Raw genomic sequence first — 23,339 nt, forward strand, 5'->3', positions numbered from 1 at the left:
AAAGAACATTTTTAAGTATCAAGTACACAGTTTAACTACAACCAAACTCCAAAATATTTCTGACTTACAATAAATTACTCAGAACACTGAATATATCCCAGTGCTGCTCTTACCTTTCTTAGCAGCATCTGTTCTCCTTCTTGCTGGTGACACCAGATCCTTTACAATCTGTAGCACCTGAATCATTGCTCGTTAGCAAGATCAAAGAGACTAGATGCTCCTCTAAAATTCCAACAGGTTTCATTACTACATGTTATTACATGGCTGTCTTCAGTATGCTCAAGCAAAACTGATGCAGGAACAACTCATCTACCTTCACAGAAAGATTTCTGCCTGACGACTCCACAGGCTGGGGTGATGGATTTAAAGTGACTTCAGCACAAGGAGACAAAAAACTGCAAACAGTCCTAAATGTATTTCTACTGAACATTTTTAAATTATTTGCTGCAGAGAATGCATACTGATTTCTCTAAATGAAGTTTAAAGGAAACATTCACACCACAAACTATCTAAAGAAAACACCACTCGAAATGAATGCCGACAGATGCAATGTACTCCCCTAGGCTCAGTATCTAAGAAGCATGTCTGCATTCTCTTTTAAAGTCTGTCTCAATTCATGAAATTTCATGTAATGCTTTAAGAGAGCTATCGGTGCAGTGTAGAGCCAGCATCAGACCTACTAATAGAATTAAAATTAAATCTAGCTTGCTAAACTTCATCAGACACAAGCAAGCACCTGCTAAAGAGTCATTCGGTTCCTTTTCTCCCCCCTTGAACACACACCTCTGACACCCTTGTACGTGATGGGAATTCTTGCACGCCAGGAGGCACGCTGGAAATCCTGGGAGTAATTCAGGCATTCTTCTCTCTCCCACCACCAGACGCCCAGAGAACTGTTTCAGCTAAGGTATTATCATTACTTCTGTCAGGTAATTTTAAGCAGACAAATTGCAGCATGTGCCCCACAATATTTTTAATGCCATTTGGAAAACGTACAAAGGCACTTCAGAAATGCCTTCTGTCAAAGCCTCTACAGAGCTAACAAAAAAAAAAAAAAAAAAAAAATGAGAAATCATGTTTTATACGGTCACGTTAAATAACCGTCATCCCTGAAGAGGCTCTGTGAATGTTTTAGGAAACCAAATTCCTACACAGCATTGCAAGGCCTTGCCTACACAAAGAGCAATTTAGGAAGCCAACTACATTTTCTGAAAACCGTAACATTAGAACAAACCACAGGCCACAAGCAAGGCACAGCAAGATGTATTCTCTGGCCTTTAGACCTTCTGTTCCCATTGCTTAAGTGTTAGATGGTAGGGGGGAGAGGTCATCTCTTTCCATTTCCAGCTGCTGATCGCAAGCTTTTCAGATTTTTAAAATTGCTGGCGTATTTATCCACACACATGTCAGTCTCTTGAAACACATACAGCATAAGCACAACAAACTGTTTCTATTATGTCAGTCTCATTTACAGCCTGCCCATTAATCCACCTCTGCCAGAAGTAATAGCAACCCAAACTACTATCATATTTGGTTTAGCAAAAACAACTAAAATCATTCTCTGTGACAAGCAGTCCGATTTCTTCTCCCACCCTGCAAATATTCAAGTGTCCACTCAATAGGAAGCCCGTAGACATACTGTGCAACTGTAATTTATCTCCTCCTGAAAAAGGATTCTTCAAACCATTAGAAACAGGACTCCCAACTCTCTATATTAAGAAAAAATTCTGACTTCTGTACATAAACTTAAATTCCAAGTTTCAGACAAATTATTTTCTATGTAGAGAGGTAGGGAAAAGTTTACCATAAACAGATGTTTCCAGAACAACTGTAATTTCAAAACATTTAAATAAGATGTAGAATGCAGGGTTATCTGGTAAAGTTTACCTTAAGATCCTTCACTTAATAATCTGGTCCTCCAAATTCCTGCTGTAAGATCTCTCCCACCATTATCTTGCCATGATGTGTTCGTTCTTCGTTTAGTTGGGGTATCAAACAACTTGTCTTCAAGTTAAAGATATAAACTCAAAGGACCATCATTACTTACAGCTACATTACATTGCAAATTTCCTCTGAAAAGCTGACTTCTGAGCTTATGCTTCACAGAACACAACTACCTCTACAGCACTAGTAAACTTTTGATGGTCTTTATATAAACATATTAAGGACAGAAAAAAGAAAACTGAAAAAAAAAGAAAAAACGAGTAAGGTAGAATAAAATCTTCAGTAACAACATCTGCTTAACCACCTAGAGCATGAGTATACCTTGCAGATCCTGAAGCTGATTTTTAACTGAACTAGATTATCTCATTTCTATAGCAAGGTTCCCAAGTGCTCGAATAAGGAGAGGATGGTGGACTGACAAAGAGCAACAGTGGGGAAGGAGGAGTGGAGGAAGAGAGAAAGGAATAGGAGACATTCTTTGTACTTGGTTTTGGGTCAAAATTACTTAAAAAAAAAGAAATGGGGCACTTCAGTAGCTAGGAGTTAACACCCAGGAAAGGGTTACACCTATTCCCAACTGCAAAAAGGACAGTTGCTCCCTTTTCTTCGAAACTAATGCTTGTCCTGCTGGTAACAAAGATGAACAACTGAAAAGGGACTCTTAGATGATTTGCAGGTCTAGTGGACCATGATGAGAATACAAAACTAGTACCTACTAAAGTTTGCAGAATAGCCATCAGAAAGGCTTTCATCCCATGGTCACCAGTATCTCTCTCTCTCCATCAGTGGTAGGGGTATTTTAAACAGTTGAAGGCTGCTCTGAGCTTTTAGAAGAGACACAAAAGAACTTCAACACTAGAAATAATTTTCACACACACCTGCCTCCCTTGACATGAAATAATCTCCAAAGATGGTATGCACAGTAGTTTACTTCTCTTCTTTGTTATGGAAATTGTCATGTAGAAAGAAACTGGGAAAAAAAAACCCAAAGCTTTAAAATGAATTCAGAAAAATGTAAACAAGTTTACTAAACATCCTGTGTGCAACGTAAAGAAAGTAAATGGTGGAAGTATGAAGCAGGGCCATAGCATTCATGATAAACAATGTAACAAACTCAGACAAATCACTCAAACTTTAAAGAATTATACAAGAAGCATTGTGGCTGCTATTTCTCTTTCGTCAAATCAATTTATACACCTACCAAGACAATAACCCTAAACCTGCTTTAAAAAAGTGGCAATACCAAGAAGACTTCAAGAAACAAAACACACTAATTAGCTAAATCTCTAAATAATTTCATGTTACTCATGAGTGATAACTTGGTTCTAGTTCACTCTTACCTTTGAATCACGAAACCCAACTGATACTTCCATACAATCCTTCATTTACAGCTGCCATCTCTCAGACCACACCCTAATAAAAACACAAACTGTGGGCAAGGATATTCACCAACCCGAAGTTCACAACCATTCTGACACAGATATCACGAGGTAAACCAAAAAGAAACCAAGTGTCATAAATTTAGTGTAACAATTTAAGCAGATTGGGTTTGAGGAGAAAAATAGTGTTACATATTCTGTGCTTATCACATGACTTTCTGCTAAGCATTTTTCATCTTTGACAGTTAGTTTGCTAAGCAATACGTACTTGATTATGTTCTTGCGTTTTGTTTTTCTTCCTTAACCTCAAAATCATAGGGAATACAGAAATCATGCAAGTTATCAACTTGATGAAATACACTGGCATGAGAAGGAGCAGTTTACCAGGATGGGATTTTATGGATCACTGTGCGGAGCCCTTGACCTCTCCTAACCATAACAAAAATAATGACCTGCATCCTGATTAGTCAGCTGTCATCACTCAAAATAAAAATGCTTCCATTTACGTAATTATAATTAACTGGTCTTTGAAAAGAGTTCTTTTTCATAAAGCATATTGCCAGGAGGTAACATATTTAGAGCACAAAAGATGGTGCAAAAGTACAGCTGAGTGGGTAATTATCAAATGACACTTGGAAAGAAAAAAAAAAAAAAAAATCAGAATTTAAGTTTAAGGAAAACTTCCTATTTTCTCCTTCACTCTCTTCTTATAATGTTTATATATTCCTGGCATTCTGTCTAGGCTTTTAAAAAAACATCAAGAACCCTCAGGGTAATCCTAGGCAGCACTGCAGCTACCCGAAAAAAAGCCTGCTTCTTGTGCCCTCCGTTACAGAAAAAAAGATGTACAAGCTACTAATAAAAAAAAAACAAACAAACAAAAAAAAACAACACAAAAACACACAACCAAAAAACCCACTAAAATGCCTTGAGGGCCTTTATTCATATGAACAATAGGCCTGCACACATTTTATTTGAGATGCAAAGTTACTGTGACCCTTCTTTTTCTATTTCACATCAACCTGAACTGGCCAGAATTCAGGCTGCAAATGGATTATTCTACCACTTCTCTGCAGAAACCTATGCAGACCTGTCTTCATAATCCTACCTTACGCTTCTCATAGCCAGGATTATTTATGTCCTTTTCCTTACCTGCTGGACTCTAAACATGGTGAAGATACCAAGCTTTCAGGGCCAACACACCCAAGGAAACGGACAGCCCATAACGCAATAGCCAGCAAGGTACCAGCCTGAGATCCAGTCCTCTTGCCATCTGTTTCAATGGAAGTGGGATCAAGCCTTATGTCTTGCCGTTATCATCTAGAAAGCACATAAATATCCGTACACAAAACACTCCTGGTATCTCTTTAGTTCTGCAAAAGAGCAAAGTCTGACCTCACAGGCAGGAGATGGGGATTTACAAGAGCGGGGGTCCCTTTTCTCTTTGGACCCTTCTTTCTACATCTGTAAAATACAGAGAGCACTACGATACGTTACAAAGTCAGTAGGACTATTCATAACAAGGACTATAAAGAGTTAAATACCAGCAAAAGGGAGGGCAGCGGTTCTTCATGACCAATATGAAGGTTTGCTTTAAAAGCTGCAGTTTCAGAAACCACACATGGCAGAACTGCTTCATCTTCCCTCACATCTTAGCAAAGGGGCTCATAAAATGAAGCAGATTTTCTTACCAGGAGCAACAACTATTTCATAAGCAGGAGAAAAGTTTTCAACAGCAGATTAGCTTAAACGATTAAGGAAATACAAGTAAGGCACATTAGCCAGGAAAAGATGCTTTAAATATCAAATAGAAGGAACAGCATATTGTAAAAACATTTGCATAGTGAGTTCACAGTAAAAACTGCATATTTCTTGCAAAAAATAATAAATTCAGATGAAGTCTACCTAGCAACTAAGTACCAGCAACACCTTAAGTATCAATAGAAACATTTAGTTTTACAATACTCCTCTCTGACTTTTCCTGTCACAACTGGTCTTCAAATTAGTATCTCAAAATAAATAGGCATTGAGCTCTAAGACAGGCAATATATCATGATACAAATTATTACTAAAGCAGCTATAAAGTAGGTTATCTATCCTTCCTCACTAATATTTTGAATTATTTTTCTAATCTAAGAACTGAAGCCTAGAGTTTTCATTAAGTTTCAAATAATCTACTGTACTTGGAATAGGAGAATTCTAGAGTTCCAGATCTATAACTAGCCCTCCCCATAAATCTCTGAAACTTTACTAATGCTGTCAAGAAATCGTATGTGGAATTCTGGTAGCCTTTCCTGTGAAAAAGTTTACAGTAGTGATATAACTCCATTTATTATTCAAGGCATTCATTTTCCAAAGACAACTGCTTTTGGCTATGCATTTTGCAAAGCATCCATTAAAAATAAATAAATAAATAAATAAATAAATATCCTCACAGTCTTCTACATTCAGTAAATCTCAGTAACTGCTTAATTCAACAGAATTTGCAGTCACTTTGGAATATATTTATTTTTTCTTCACTTTTGGCACTTTTGCTACAATTTTTAAGGCATGAAAGTATGGCTGCAGTTTTTAAACCAACTGATGTAGATATATGAACCTCTTTTAGAAGAAATCTTGAGAACAGAAAGAAGCTTGATCTAGAGGCTGAAGAAATCATAAATAATTGTAACAGAAAGCTATCTAAGTGAACACTGATCAGAGGATGGGAGGCATTTGTTCACGTGTTTTTAGTTCCTTAATTCCTTTCTACTTTAAACACACAAGAAAGCTGTTAATTACATTCAGGATCATTGAGAACTTCAATAAATGGTCAATGAAATTAATTCTACCTGTTCCAGGGAAAAACTTATCAACCCAAAAAAGAAAAATAAATGCTAAAAAAGGGGAAAGGTAAAGAGAAAACATATAGGTACATTCAGCAGCCATTATTGCACACTTTGAAGTTTTAAGGAAAGAAACTACACACATTGCAAAATCCTGTCACTGCACAATACCCTTACTGTTATCCTTCTTACTCAATTTATGTTATTTTTTTAACTCCTTAGCTCTTGCTACAACACATTCTGCAAGTGGATCTAGAAGATAGCAAGAGAGACAGCAACTTTCCCAGAGAGCCACAGTGAAGAAAAGGGAACTGCCCACGCAGATCACTTAACATCCTCCTGATAACAGACACCAGACACTAACGGAGATCAATATCAGAAGTTTGTGTTCAAATGTGTCCTGGTACACTCTAAAAAACAAACAAACAAAAAAAACCAACAAAAATCCCATGTATGTATTTTTTTTTTCCTCCTGACAGATGTTTTATACTTATCACCTCCACGAGCAAAGGGCACTGCTTAGTCTTTGTTCATATATTTACTGTAAATCTTTACCATGAATGAGATTTATAATCTCTTACCTCCTTAAAGCAAACAAAAACTACAAAATTCTGTGCATCACTATTTGTTAGCATGATTAAATCTTTTACTGCATGTAACATTTCTATGTTGGCATTTAATCCAAGTAATAAAATGCAGCTGTCCACGGCCACCAGGAAGAACATCAAACCTTATTAGTCCACTGCAAAATACACAGTACTTTTATTAAAATCATGTATTTGCAGGCTTAATTTGTGTAGCAAATGTATGTCTTTCTCTCTCTGCAATAAAATAAAAAATTTTAAAACAAGTTTTTGATTACTTTGTAATAGGCTAATCTAACACTAAAGAAGTATCTATTCCCACAAATACAGTTTACCTGTTGATAAAAAAAACTGTTATAAAGAAACATATGCTAAGGAAGAAAGAATTTATCCCTTCAAAAGTAGCTGAAGGAAATTAGCCTGAAGGTCACACAGATCAGAAGTGATCAACCCTCCTTTGAAAGGAAGCCTACCTGGGTCTGTTTGCTTACTGCGGTTGTGTTCTAAAGGGAGACACCATTAACTGTTCACTTTCAGACTTCTGCCTCCTGCTCTCCTTGTACATTCACTCAAAAAATGCAGTCTTTTAAAACATACTTTAACCAACGTATTTAAAAAACCCAAGCTTAGTACTTGAATATGACAATCACATTAACCATTACTACTTAAGGTTAATGCTAGAGTTATATTTGAGATATGCATTGTGTTTAAATGGCTGGTTGTGGCTATCTTTATGATTATCTGTTCTGCCTCTGATCTTGCAAATGGATTTATTTAGTAGTGTGCTGTAACTAGCACGTCACACTTCCTTCATATCCAATCCTATTTCCCATAAAGCACATAGGTGCCTCGGCTACTAACAAGGTGTTCTCCTATGCCCTCATCAATGAAAAAACAGGGGAAACACCTGGGTATCTTAGTGACACTGCTTGCAAATAAACTATGCTAGACAGAGACAGGAAGCAGCAGTGTAAAACAGGCTTCTTTTTTCAGCTTCACTTAAAGACAATCAAACTAACCAAATGAAGAACATCTTACCTACCTATTAGAAGAGCAAAGATAGAGAAATTGTACGTGCCCTAGTGACTCAAGCCCAATTTTGGCAGACAGAAGACTGCAGTACATTTACTGTTCTCCATGCTCTCTCTGTACGTGTAGAGAATTTAAAATCATGCCAAGTTTCAACCAACAATTGCCCATGGTCCAGACAAGAAGGGCCTGAACCGCATCACTCTACCCAACATTATATTCAGGCATTTTAATCCAGTATTCTAACTACCAGCAGTACTACGCCAGTGCTAAAGGAACAGAAAAAGAAGTGCCACCATCCTCCATTTGCAGTAGATTTATCCTTGATCTGTTAGGTTTCACTGGACAGGTAACCTAGCCTTGTTATACCATCTTGTAGGACCACTGAATATACAGAATTAAACAAAAACACAAATTAAGAGTTAGTTCTCCAAAATGGATGTTCCAGTTAATGATTGATACAGTAAAAAAAAAAAAAAAAAACCAAAAACAAACCCCAAACAAATCACAACAACAAAAAACACACCCAAGAGCCTTACAGTGAGTTTCACATAAATATTATTTCTTCTGGTTTGTTTTAATGCATGGGGAATAAATAAATATTGAAATGTGACTCATTAGCCTTTGCCCTAAAAAGAAGTACTTTCCTACCACATAGTTAAAGTAAAAAATAGACATTTTTGTCACTGCTTCTGGTATAGAAAAGAGTATGGTGGGGGGAGTAAGTGAGGAGGAAATAAAAAGCAAAATTGACACTTTCCAGTTTGTACCTGATCTTCTCAAGGAAAACAATAAACCTAATTTTTCTTCTCCCATCCTCTAAGACCAACCCTGACTTCCTTCAAACACACTTACAGTAACTTGCTGTAACAGGGAGGCGGGGAAGAGGAAGCTAAAAGCTGCTTTAGTTTTTACAACCAGGTATAAAGTAATATGAAATACAACCACTCTGAAACATGCAAAGCAAGCAGGGTCTGTAGACCAGCCTGGACACAAAGTACGGCTGTAGCACAGCATCACTGATAAGAACAGAGAGCTGCCCCTGATAAGTGTCACCTCCAAAAAGTAAGTTTGGAGGAGGGCAGGGAAGGAGGTTTATGTCATTATACTGTTTATACAACTCGGAAATAGTAGCATCACAAAATAAAACTCCTCATACAATGCTGGACAAAATTCTACTACCAAAAAAAACCAAACAAAAAAAAGACTGAAGGAAAAAGCTTTATATTGAATGCAACAGAACACATTCTGGTGAGAGACTTATTTCCCTATGTCTCTCAAAATTCTGGGAAGCCTAACTACTGCTCAAAAGAGCTCTAAGTGAGCCTTTCAGCACTCTACCATGGAATTAGGCAGGTTTTCAAAGAGCTTTTCAAGGGTAAAACAGAAAGACTGCATTCAGGAAGCCTCTCCTACGGCAAACCAAAGTGCTTTATTAAAACAAAAGTGCCCTTTTACATTACTGATCTATTATATTAATGACTGCACTGGCCAAAAACACTGGAGATTTTACAGTATGTTTGTATGCCTTCCATTCCAGACAATAATTATGTTACACAAAATAAAGGGGGGGGGGGGGGGGGGGGGGGGGGGGGGGGGGGGAGGAAAAAAAGAAAAAGAAACCATAACACACCAGCTTCCCACCAACTTCCCAGGGACACCCTGGCAGTCCCACACAGCCTCCTGCTCACTTTAGAAATTTTAAGCAGGATAGGTACAGGCATACCAATAGCCTTGAAAAAGTACCAGTGCTATCTTGGCAGCCTCCCACATAATTTTAATAATTTAAATCTCTTAATTATAGGGAGTTTTTTGCAATGAGAAGTTAAAAAAACTTTATAACCAGCTCACTGATAGGATATCACCTAAGTGCAGCTACTTTGTTTATACAAACATCTGCAACCAACCTTTAAACACTGAAAGGACAACAGATTGGATAGTTTAAGTAAAGAAAAGATCTTAAATATAAACAAACACAGAGCCAGTCATGGAGCCAGTAATCCTGCTGGGATTACTTGCATAACCCCATTTACAGCAACAACCCCAAATATTTTCCATCCACGCTACAAATTGAAGTTATTTCCTATCAAAATTGGGTAAAGAATGTCACAGTAGTTCTTCCTGAAATACAGTCAATTTAGCTTAAAATAACTGCACATCTTGTAAATCTGGTGTTTTGTTTCTTGAATATGAACATAAATAATATAACATAACATAAAATGTGGCTGCAGCTCACTCATTTTTCTTATCTGTGATAAAGTTACACTAACGAGCAGCAATAGCTTCACTTTTCCAACACAGTGGTGCGTATTATTCAATCATTTGTACAGAAAGGGAGAACAACATGACTCACAACAGGCAAGGAAAGTCCTCTAAATACCTCATTTAACACTGCTATTGGAAAAGTTCTTCTTCAGCCCATTTCTAATCCTTCATCTGACTCAGCTGTTGTTTTGTGAATTCTCTAATTCAATAGGAAATTATAACACCACTAGGGAGCTTAATACTGCAGCCTCTAGAAAGTCCTTCCTGCAGTAATTAGAACAGCATTGTTCTGCATCTATATAGTGCCTTATGCATAGTGCCTGCCCAGACACCTACATTTACAGCTCTCGCTTTTCATCTGTTATTTTAGCTGTGTGTTTCTGCATCCTTCCCCCTTTGGAATGTACTTGAACACCACCCTCAACTTATCACAGGATGAATAGGATCCCAGAAAAATGAATTGCTTACATAGTGGTGGATACTTGATACTCACTCCAGAGAACAAGGTTACAGTGTTCTTTTGCTACTTACTCCTCCTGCTGCAGCAGTACCAGAGACCCACAAGAAAGGCATTATTGTTAAAATGTTCTATATAAAGGAGTACAGAGATAGGCCCAAAGACTAAGATTTAAATAAAAAAAAACCTGTAATGGGAGAAAATTATCATGCCAAAGGCATGTACTTCTGTGTACGCCAATTAGTCGTAATAATTCAGCAGTCCTTAGTGGCCATCAATCAAAACAGTGAGAGGCAGACAAATTTAGAAAGATGACTCTCTCTCCCTCTACATATATGCACATAAATAAAAAAATTGTTATATATTTTAGGTAAGTATATAATTTATAATATAAATGGAAAGTAATTCTATAAAATATATAATACAAATGTAACATGTAATGAATGTTTAAATATATATACATTATTATTATTATAAACATATTCTTTTTGCTATTTTGGACACACAAACACAGAGTTAGGGTGTCAAAGTGAATGATTTGTAAATAATCCAACCTTAACTTTCATTGCAAATGTGACAGAATAAATTTGAAGTGCAAGTGTCTAAAAAGGACATACTCAGGGAGCAATAAGTGTGTATAGAAAAAAAAACTAGTCCTCCAGTAATATTCATGACAGTAATTTTCCCGCCACAACTCTCCTGTAGGTTCAAAACTGTTAGTTTCCAGACAGTGCCAACATCTTGGTTTACAAACAGAAATTACATTGGTTTAAACATAGGTGTCACATTGCACTGACTATTTAGAGAAGTCCCATCAATCTGACCATCAATTTAAACCTGCAGGGAGAAAGCCCAACTGAAAGAAGATAGCTTTGAAGTTCCTTTTATGGAAAAAAAAAAAAAAAAAAAAATCCAAGCCACCAGCTTTTTTAAAATGTTCAATAAATGTATTTGAAATATATGCAAAGGCTTTTAAAAAATTTAGCTTTACTATATATTATTAACTAATTTAGCTGAAACAGTAAATACTACACAATACCTGTTTGTTGACAAAGCCTTGTAGAAAGTGAGACTACTAAACTTGAACATACAACCTGCAAGCACAGTTTCTGAATGCGATAAATACGTTTTTGGTAGCTGCAGCCTCCTGCAATGCTTAAGAAAAGAAAGTGACTTCACTTCAGTCTATGGAGATTGAAGACTTATTTTGTTCAGTTAAAAAAGTGACAGAACAAAACTCAAAACGTTTGTCTTCAATCTAAAAATAAAGTCTAAGTGCAAGGAAAGCCACAACTTACCAGTCCTCAATATCTTAAAGTGATCAAAAATAAAGGAAGGATTATGAAAAAAATATTAATCTAAAGTCTGTTTAAAAAAAGCTTTCATGTTCTCATATACTTAAATGGCTGTACTATCAGCAAAAAAAAGTCACAAGGTCTGAGAAGTTGCATCATTATGTCAATTGAATAAATAAGAAATCCAACATCATAAAATGTGAATATTAAGAGAACAAGTAAGTTTCTACTAACATGCCTACATTTCCTCAATGTGATGCATCAGTTCTCTGCATGTGAAGCATTTGGGTTTATATTTTATTGCAACTACTGCACCCTCTGTATTTAGAGGAGCAGTTTCATTACACCATTGGTAAGAAACTGGGTCATCTAAGATCTGATTAGCCCTCCGGAGATGCCTCTCCTCACTTAGTATAGAGGAAGCCTAAGATTACAACATTCCTAAATAACTTAAACTATAGTTTCCTTCAAGCGAGGGAAAAAAAAGCATTGCCACTGGAAAGGACAGTCTCACCCACCAACCCACTTATTCTCACCCCTGGGCTTCTCTCCCTGCATTACAGCAGCACAACCATTTACGCAGCTATGTAGTAAACAGCTTAGGGAGCCCACCCAATTCAAATCAACCTCATGAATCCTCCTGCAATAAGGAAGAATGCAGGAATTCAGACAGGGAAAGGACACCACCCCCTCTATTGACAAGGGCAACATTTTAAGGGGGTCATGGAATTTTAAAGACCCTCAGTTCAGCTTCGGCTCCTACAGGCCAGACCTTTCTAATGAAACTCAACTTCATTCAAAGCTTTTCCACAAGTCCATACAAGTTTCTGTAACTCATTATCTGACCTCTGAATCTGCATTTTAAGTCAGAAAACTATCTCCAGCACACTTGCTGATAGTCTCCCTCGAGTACTTGCTGCACTATATTAAGGGGACAGATATATATGCAGACACAGCATTAACTAGTAGTATCTGAAGAGAATAGAAGTGAAGAGTTAAGACAACACAGAAGAGTAACAGTGAAGCAAGATTAAGAATGGTAAGCACTTCTCCTGACCACTAGGTTCAGGAGCCAAACAACTTTATATACATGTATGTTTCAAGCTTCATCCTCCCACTACAAAAAAAAAAAAGTTACTACACTACTACTTCTGATCCAAATGCTCATGTGTCACTACAGTTACGTACCGTGGTAAATTCCCCTGACAGTTTCAAGGAAAAAACAGAGCAAACATAAGATAAATGCAAATGTTATCAATGAAGTAATTTTTACCAGTTCATTAATATACAGTAGCTTACTATTTTAAGTATCTTGTGGGTTTCATTCTTTTGCAGGTAGTTGAATTGCAGGGGGAGTTATTATCATTAACTCCTAAATATTTTAAACATCCCATTTTAAATATGCCAAGTCTTCAAACCAACCTTTTTCAAATCTGCATTATGGCTTTTTATCCCCTATGTCCTACAATTCTTTACCATTCAGACCTTCAGGTTTTCATAAAGAATTACTATTTCAAATTTCAGTAAAGATGACCTAGGAGACAATAGCTTCTTCTGTATTTCTGAATTCACAGTATCTCTACAGATTAGAAGATAAAAGTGCCGTGAAATCAGAAGAACAACTGTTAAAGAAAACACTTCACAAACTGTATCTTCAAGCTTGTATTTTATGAATGGGTTTTCAGGGTTCACGGTTCAAAAATAAAATAAAAACTTTGCATGTAACTTAATAATTCAACATCCCTTAGCTATTCATTATTATCCTTTGTTATAAAGGTATTTTAGCTTACTTCTAAGCTTTCCTCCCCAGTATGCAGTTTTATGTATGAATCAGAACTTAGTCTTTTTCCCTTCTTTCAGTCTCAGCTCACTGAAAAGAACTGGTGACTACAAAGCCTCTTAAACTACATCAATCAGCTTTATAGTTATTTGCAACACTCTACTCCACAGCCACCTTACCCTTTGTGTAAACCACAAAAAATTGTCCATTTCCCAGCATTTATTTTATGAACAGTTTGACTTGGTCCTCAGTTCACTACAAATTCATTATGGCATGTAACAAGGGGAGATTGGACTTGAAGGGCGAGAATTAAGCCAGCCTTAACCAAACAGACTTTTCTTAGCCTAGGAAGCTTTATAAAAGCCCAGAACACACTTGTCTCAGTTGCCAGCAAAGGAATAATAATACATACTTGCTAAAGCATTCTATCTTTATTTATCAAGGCTGACCTTAACATTTGTTTTAATTCCCAAGTTTATTGCTCATGAACAGAGAAACTGACAGCCAAAACTATTTCTTTACACACACTACAACACCTCAAAAAGAATGGAAATTTTTTTTTTTTTTTTAAGAAATCACAAAACCCTAAGGTACCTCTGTGAACACAAACTAGAAAGCCAGCTGTAATGAGAGGTCAAGATAAATAACCAACCATCAAACAGAAGCAGCCTTTAATCACACCATTGTGGTCTTGATTTGAATTGGTGAACCAAAAAGTTTCCCACCTCATTATGAGGCCACACTGAACATTTTCAAAATATAAGATTACATGGCATAGCATCTCTCTAAACACACAAAATGCACTCCTACACTCAGTCAATTGCAACGAAAACCTGAAGGGATGATACGGAAGCATGAAAAATAGCAGGTTAACTTCCCAGCTGCATGCAGTGTTAAGTTTCCAGGGTATGGGAAACAAAACTAAGAGCAGAAAGACAAACCCAGGAACAAATTACTCTGTACAATTTATTATGACAGCAGAATAATAAAAAAAAATTTTAAAAGTTGGCACTGCATCCTATACATTTAAGGGAAAAAAAAAAATGAAGATGTCAGCAGCTTGTTGTAATTGTATGTACTAATACTTGGTTTAATTGTTTGCAAACTGAGTTCACTGCAGCAGCTTAAGTAAGTTCACTGCACTGACCTTTCTTCAAAGGAGAAAGCACAGGAAAACTCCCAAACATTAAGAGCACAGTTTATAATCGTAAGAATTTATCATGACACTACGCATCTTCTGGCAGCTAAATGTCAACAACTGGAGAAAACATAGATTAAACCAACTCATTCTGCGGTGTGACATTCTAGGCAGGTTACATACAGCCAGGATTTCTCTGACAAGTTATCTTTAAATACAAAATAAATTGAAATCAATCTAACTTAGCTATACTGTATACTCTTACCCACCCTTTAAGCGTGTGACCTCACTGTCCTATGGGGCACACAATGTTAAAGTATAATGTGAAATACGAATATGTCTTATCCTGATGTACGAAAACAGACATTTATAAGGCATTTCACAGAAATAAAAGCCGTGACAGACACTGCTTCAGTTTTAACACCCTTTCAGATTCTCTGCACTGCCCAACAACTACAAACAAGTACCATCGACGGTGGACTTTGCAATTCTGTCAATACTCTTCCCCAATATTGGAGAAGATCCAGTACAACAGGATCCAAAGTACCTACCTACACACCTGATAACTATTAGAAGTTATCTAACAGTAGTTCCCCTATTTGCTTCCCAAAAACTTTTAACTGATCATTTGCTTAAAAATAAGCTTGTGTGTGCTCTTAAGTACCAAGATATTACAGATGTACTTCTACAAGCTATTTCAATAAAATACGCTCTATGTAACAAACTGCTAAAACAACAAATATGATATAAGGTAAAAATGATTTTTTAAACTAATGAATAAGGTTGGCAAAAAAAGCAAATAGGTATGAACTGTCTGTGAATAAATTTAGGACAAATATTAGAAAAAGGATTTAATCATTTTAGGTTAGCGATTCTACAACAGCCCTTCACAAACAGCAATGGAAATATATATTGCCTCAAGTGTATCACAAGAAAATAGTAAGTAGGATTGTATACTGTAGCCTGCACATAACAGCATTCTGAATTTTTTAACCAAGACGTTATTAGCTTTAAGTCTGACATTCCCACATTTTAGATAATCATTTTAGATAGATTTTTTGGTTTGAATTACACTAGGTGATGCACAAGTTTGGAATACTAGAGACTCCCATCACTTTTAACACATCTAGCTATTCTAGGTGCCCACAGATTTTGTGAATAAGCTTACATGTACAGAAGTATGCAAATAAATGCATCTTCGTAAGATAAATACCTTATAGACTGAGGTATTTAGTAGAGAGGAGCCTAAAACTGTGTAGACCATGCTTATAGTTCAAGTTTCTCTGAAGTAAACCGTAAACTAAGAAATCCAACACCAGCTGAACATAAACTTCTAATCTTCTCTAAACCATATTTTCAAAGAAAGCAGCATTTTCTGTTGTGCCCTTGAAGCCCATCACTTAGCATGGACTTCAGCATCTAATCTACCACAAGAACGTGGTGTCCTGCAAAAAAGAGACTGTATTTTGAATAATATTATTAACCACCACAAAAAGTACTGCCAAAGTGTTATCCTTCATTTGAATAAGGGTCTTCATTCTTCCTAATATAAAGCTAAACTCTCCAGTCTGGAGTCACATCAAAATCTCACCAAAACCAATGATGTTTTGCTCAAGTCATGACAGTATTTGTTGTACTCAAACCAACATCACAGCAGCACTTTGGTGAGTCACACTTAACACAGCAACTATGATTCAAAACGTAAAAAGACTTAACAGTTATCTGTTACGTTCAAGACTATACATAAGGCAATGACAGCACATGAGATGCTCTATACAACAAATGAAGATTAAGATAGCAGCATTTGACAAATCAGGATATTCAGGTACTTGAATAACTGCCTGTAAAGTTGTCATCTACGCAATACAGCAAATACTTTAAACATCAGAAAAGTAAACAAGCATGAACAGCAATATGAAATAGAAAACAAATATATTTCTATATAAATACTAGAATAGTTCTTTCTACACTAAGCATGAACCCTAGAGTTCAGCAATTCTTTCAGTCATTTTTTTGGTGTAGCTTTCCCTTTGCTGCATTTAGCAAGCATTTCCTTCATCATTCTTTTTTCTTCCAGATGTCAAGAACAGTCATTTTTCATTTAGTTTGAAAAGAAATTTATCCAACAATTTTCTTTACTCACTTCCTCTCAGAAAATCAAATGGTCTTATTTACTAACATAGGATACAATTACCCTGTGAACTAGATGCTCATTTTTCAACAGATTCAGTACAGTTGTGTTGAAACTAAGCTACATTATAAATACAGTTCCTACATATATGAAGTTATACCCTTATTTCGACATGATGTAAGGCTAGGTAATCTTGCTGCCAAAAACTACATTAGAACTCTCACACCCACAAAACTTTTGAAAGACCTTTAAATACTCAAAACAGTTCACTAAAAGGAGATTATCTTACCCATCAGATACGGCCTAAAACAAAACTTATGGTGTCTTTCATCTGGTTTTTTTTTTTCCCCCCCCACCAAAACAGATCTTAAGTCACAGTTTTCTATGGCTCAGATCTTTCCAATGCATGCCAAAATTCCTTTGGGATCAGACCTCTATACTGGAATTTGAGTAATATATTTATTTTTTCCCATAAAATGAAGTCCATTCATTTTATGTTGGATTTTTACCAGCTATTTTAATTTACTGGACGGTCACATATTTTGGAGGTCTTGGGTTTGCCAAGAAATTTTCCTCTCAGAGTTACATGTTTTATTTATACTGAAAAAAACAAACATCAGCTTGTTACAGAACTCACCTTCTCAGAAATGATACCAGACTACCAACACAGAAGTCTTACAGAACACACATTGATCAAAAATTTGCAGATTAAGAACAGCATCTGCCAAATCTCAGCTTTATTTGGTTATTTTTAAAGGACTGAAGAGACAAAACTCAGTATGAATATTTTTGAGGAAGAACCACCTTCCAAAACCCACTACAGAAGTACATTTCTTCTTAACTGCAAGCGAAGGGTTTCTTTTTCTTAAAAAAGAAAGCTACTCACTCATGACTGGAAACTTCTTTGCATATAATCCAAGACAGGTCTTGAAGCAAGGTATCTTGTTGGAGAAGGTTTCTCAGAGGTATACATGTCCTGATGATGGTAGGAAAATAAAAAGACAAATCAATTTTTCAACTTCAAGTAACTAGAGTAAATGTTTATATATACACTGTCTTTCCTACTACCTTTTCATCCTCCTTATTAAAAAAAGGAACACAAACATGTGTTTGTTATGACTGAGGAACTTTACTGCTTATGGATATATTTTGAAGTTTATCAACTCAAAATGTGTACTTTCTTCTAACACTGGTATTATAAACTTGTGTTCATAAAATATAACTGCTCCCAAAAGATAACAAACATTCTTAAGAAGTTAAAAGTACAAGACTACAATATGGATATAGTTACTGAAAATATCATCAAAATAGTATTTTCCTTCAGCAACCTCAGCTAGCAAGAAGATGCAATATAAAGACACTCTTTAAAACACAAGAGCTACAAATAAGTCTACTAAATAAGCATGGGTTGGCATTCGCGTCCAACACTTCCTCCTCAGAAACAAAACCCAAAAAAGTTACCATTTCTAGCAACTGTAAACCATCAGATCAGTCAATTCATAATGAAAATGAAAAAAAAAAAAGATATCCAAGTAGGGCAGATATGGGTTCACTAACAATATGCCTGGCGCTCCCCAAAGCGAAATATAGAAGACTTACTCTCCAACAATGACAGCACAGCAAGTACATTTTGGAAAATTTATTATATAATCTCCATCCTGCTGCTAAAAGCAAGTTTCTACAAGTCTGATAGAACAGTTAAACGAAAGTAACTTCACCTCACAGCTGAGATGAAAAGAAAAACCCAAGCATATCTATTAAGCTACAGAGAGTTTTCCTCTAATACCTGTACAAATAGAGTTTCTGTAAATTAAGGAATATTATGCGATTTATTTCCTCTTTTCAGAGCCAATTAGAACTTGCTGAACCTGACCACCTGTGCTAATCCAGCCAGATAATAACTTGTGCCGACTCAGATTTCAAGTCTCAACTCTCCTGATCTCTTAATGTTTAAAAAAAGATAAAATACAAAAAGACAAAAGAAGAGATCTAACTTTTTCTGAAGTATGACTTGTGTAACATTCACAGACTTCCAGCACATGCCAAAGAAGTAGAGGAACTATCATAGGACTGGATTCACACCACAAGAAGGCTCCTGTATCAATTGCTAAAACAATTAAAAAAAAAAAAAAACCAAAACAAAACAAAACAAAAACCACCAACACAACACACCAAAACCACCCACACACCACAAAAAAATCCAGCTGCCAAAAGGAAGCCTTCGGTAATGCTGCAGACTGAAAATTACGACCAACTTTTTTTGCATTGAAAAAGTAACACAGGGAAGAAGCTTAACAGGGAAAAAAAATCGTATCATGCTGAAGAAATACATATGCAAACATTATAAAAAACCCACAGATGAACACAAAGCCATTAGAAAGTGCAATCACTGAAGAAAGCTCAAATTGCAGGTCCTGTCAATTCTCTATGAATGGTTGCTAAATTAAGTATTTAAGCACACACAGCCTAATCAAAAATAAAGTCTCTGGTTAAAACATATCATTAGAACAGCAGTTTTGACATCAGTAATCAAAAGGAACCTGACAAAATTAGCAAATACAACTTCCATGACATTTAATTATTTACCGGACTAATTACAGCTATTATGTTAAGAACATCAAATGAGTCATACAGACGGCCCTCAACCCAGGTCCAAAGCACTTTTGACCAGAGCTCCATACTACCTTTGGGCCCAAATTGTTCTTCAATCTTATGCAGAGTCAACTGGAAGACTGGAGTCTCCCATCCAACCTGATTTTCCAAAGGTATGGTCTCACCTTAGTTTTTTTAAATATGAGCTAACAATACTTTGCCTCAGAGACAGCGCGTTACATGATATTTTATTGTGTGGACGTACAGGAAAAGGCTGTTCATTAGGAAAAAACAAAACATCAGTTCTGAAAACCATTTAAGGCTAATAATAGCATAATAACACACCATATCATTTATAAAAATCTAGTCACGTAACACTCAGGAAATGAGATGGGGAGAATATAGCAGCTATATACTACCTAAAAACATATGTCATAACCATGAAAAGTGACTGTTTGGTACACCACAGCAACTTGAACTCCAACTTCCAGCTATAAAATTTACTCCTATCTTGCCTTCTGAGTCTAAATATTTTGCTTAGCTATTGCTAGTATCTGTTTACCAGCCAATAGAGACTTCTGGTTGAATTCAGATTTTGTTCTTTGAAATAACACTGCATATGTACTTTATAAAATTTCCCTGGTTCACAACTTTATAATTGTGCTAAAGGCCATTTACTTGGACTATTTGAAAGTGCTTAAGTCCCTATAAAAGAAAAGTTTCATCTTTATCTGTAATTTCTAGTATAGCAATAGCAAGCAGTATCAGAAAGTCAGGAAAAGTCAACACTGCCAAATATCAGAAAGTCTGTACTTTGTACTGCATTACAATATTGACACTTTTTCCTAAGGATGTGTGTTAGAAACTAAATGGTTACCACTTAGCTCTCTCAGTCAACCACCTGATTTATTTCAACGCTCGTAGGGTTCTCTCCTGCACAGAAACACTACCAACTATTACAGAACAGAGAAAGAAAGACTACTACTTGTTGAATGTCTTGCTGAAAGATACCATCTTGGAAAAACTGTCTTTTTATTCAAAATAGTACCCTACATCCTTTATGCTTTCCCTTGCAATTAACAAGGCTATAAAAAAAAAAAACCAAACCCACACATACCTTTGATCCTTCTCTTTTCCTGAAGAGCTAACCCTTGTATTCCACCCAGTGTTTCCTCTACTAACACCCATCTACCAGCCCTTGGTGGTATTCACCTGAAGGAGCTGTGAAACTATCAGCATTTTAACTTAGATTTGAAAGGAATACCTGAAGCAAGAGAAGCTCTTTACAACTTCAAATTCAAGCACACTAATAATACATTCAATTTTCTGTTTCCACACCTAGTGCCAGGTCTCTTTCTTACCCAATACTCTGTTTCAGGAGAATTAATATGAGCCAGATTGCAAGTAAATTACACCATATTGTAATTCTATGCACTATGACTCTACCCAGAGAAAATATTTTCCTTTAAGTTGGCAATTAAAGATTCAGGTCTAGTCTGTGTGTATGTTACTGTAGTATCTACTTAACTTAGATGCTAAGGAGTTAACATTAAGAATTTATATCCCCATTTCCCAAGAACCAGAAATCACAGGAGAACCATGCAACTCCACTGTTTAAACACACACACAAAGACAAAATAGTCTAAAGCGAGCCTGCCTGGCACAAAGCAGTATTTTACTGTCATTTACTTTCTTCTTTAAACCAAAACGTTATGGTCCCTCAAAGACAACAGATACAGAGATTTCAGAAGCACATGTTTTAAGGTTTTATAGATAGCTGGCTGGCAAAACATTAAGTCTGAAATTATTGGTTTCTGTGCTGTATAATCAGAGGGCAAAAGAACAGCCAGTTAAAAGGCAGTTCTACTAAAATACTTACTTTACACTGCATCCAAGTTGAATTAACTTCGAAGTTACAATCAGTAACAACAGAAGTTAAGAAGCAGCAAAAATAAGTCACTTAAGAGCACAGCTATTAAAAAGAACATAGTAAAAATTCCTAATATACCACCAAGCTTCCGAGCATCGCAGCTCAGTAAAATGCTCAAGACAGAGCAAATGTAAAATTCACAACCAAGTAAGACTACTACTGTTTAAGAACCTACACAAAATCATTGACTGGCCACAAATGAGGAAGGACATAGAAGTACAAATGAAACAAACACAATGACACACCCTCTTTGTTCATAGCAGGAATATTTACGCTACAAAGTGCTGAAGCAAATTGCTTTTAGTTTCAGGCACTGCTGATTGGCCACCGTATTTAATATACACACGCCTAGCAGAGTTTGAGTTTCGACTGTCACACAGCAGCTCTAGATTGCAGGGTACACATCAAGCTAAATAACTATAGCGAACAATTATTTAATAGAATTATTCTAGTTGAACCGATCCCCCACAAAATACATTTGTTGTGAACAAGGCAGATGCGCATGCGCTTTCATTCCACTGTAATTCAGGGAAAGCTAAAAACTAGTTACGCTCATAGCCAGCTTTCTGTGCAGCTGCCTGCTCCAAACAGAAAACGGCACAAAGAAAGTTATTCTCAAGTGTATGCGGGCAAACGACTGGTACAGGAGTTTGGCAACAGTGTTTTAAGTCACCACTTGACTCCCATTCAGCTGGCAGTTCAATGGCTTGGGTGGTTTTCCTACAGGCAACCATCCACACCACAGAAAGAACCCGAAACATCTGATAATTGGCTCTTTAGCTGATAGTCCCGGCAGAGACCAAGGACCAAAAGAGGGTTATGGAGACTGAAGTCTGTTGGCAGCACAGCCTGTGGGAAGCACGCAGGACTGCGGGCCCTTCTGTACGGAGCGCGGCTCTCAGCCTGGCACTTTTCACCACGTACCTGAAGTATTAGGAAAAGCAGAGGAGGGAGCAGGTACAGAGAGCAGTAGTGCCAGAAAGTCACATTAAAACAACGGTTCGGCCATCCAAAGCCTCCCTGCTCCCGACAGGGGTTGATATTACAGCCTCCCACCTTGACAGAACAGGGGGGCCCTCACGAAGGCCCCAAGGGGTGTCCGACCCACAGCCGTGACCCCCCCCAAACACACACACACCCCCCCCAGACTCTCCCGCCTCAGCCTCATCCCCATTCTGACTGCAGACGTCCAGGCCGCCACAGCCCCCCACTCCCCTGAGGGGAGCGCACCCCTCTACCCCCCTGCTCGGAGGTACCTTGCCCCGGGGCGGCCCCCCCATCGCCGCCACACCTCACTCGAGCCTTACAATGGGACCCAGGGGCATCTCGAACAGGGCCTCCCTCGGGCTCCCTCAGCACACTCGGCTCGGCTCGGCTCAGCTGCCTCCCGCGCCGCGCCGGCTCCCCACAGCTCCCCACACGCTACCCCCTCCGCCTCTTCCCTCCCCCCCGCAGCAGAAATAGTAGGGACCCTCCAAACACACACCCACACCCCCCTCCGCTGGGAATAGAACAGTCTAAAGCACCCCGGTACCCTCCGGGAGCCGGCTCCCGCCTCTTCCACCTCCCCACCCCCGCGGGTGGTGCGCGCATCCCGGGCTCCCCCCGGGGGGGAGGATGGTATTGCCCGCCTCCCCTCAGCTCTCTAGGAACTGGGTCCCACCACGCCCGCTTCAATGGAGAGGTCCGGCGCGGCATCTCCCCCACACACACGCCCGCCCCCCCCCCCCCCCCAGCGCCCCGGGAATGGAAGGCTCCAGCCGGCCACCCCCACCGCTCTCCCTCACCCCGGGGGTCCGCACAATGGCCGGACGTCCCGGCTCGCCCCTACCTTTGCTCGGCTTCCTCCTCCTTCCGGGGCCTCCGTCCGCCTTCCTCCCCAGCGGCGCTTCCCTGCTTGCTACCCCGGGACCGGCGGCCTCCGACCAGGAAGTGCCCCGGTGTGACACCGGCGGCCGCCGCTAAGGAAACCCTCCCCGCCCCTCCCCCG

General features: G+C 37.9%; 1 protein-coding gene across 3 annotated transcripts in view; it reads right to left on the reverse strand.

The window, feature by feature from the left end:
• Positions 1–23,331, reverse strand: part of USP6NL (USP6 N-terminal like) — a 130,651-nt gene extending 107,320 nt beyond the window's left edge. The window contains exons 1-2 of one of the 3 annotated variants that reach the window (XM_030016261.2): positions 23,181–23,331; positions 17,714–17,803 (exon numbers count right to left, since the gene is read on the reverse strand). In XM_030016261.2, coding sequence (XP_029872121.1) covers positions 17,714–17,717 — 4 coding nt within the window. In that variant the 5' untranslated portion in view covers positions 17,718–17,803; positions 23,181–23,331. Of the gene's footprint in view, positions 1–17,713; positions 17,804–22,656; positions 22,780–22,835; positions 22,934–23,180 lie in introns of those variants that run through there. The other 2 variants (XM_030016263.2, XM_030016262.2) reach the window with 2 other exon arrangements.
• Positions 23,332–23,339: the final 8 nt, after the last annotated feature.

This window comes from Aquila chrysaetos, chromosome 5, assembly GCF_900496995.4.
Source record: "Aquila chrysaetos chrysaetos chromosome 5, bAquChr1.4, whole genome shotgun sequence".
NCBI lineage: Eukaryota > Metazoa > Chordata > Aves > Accipitriformes > Accipitridae > Aquila > Aquila chrysaetos.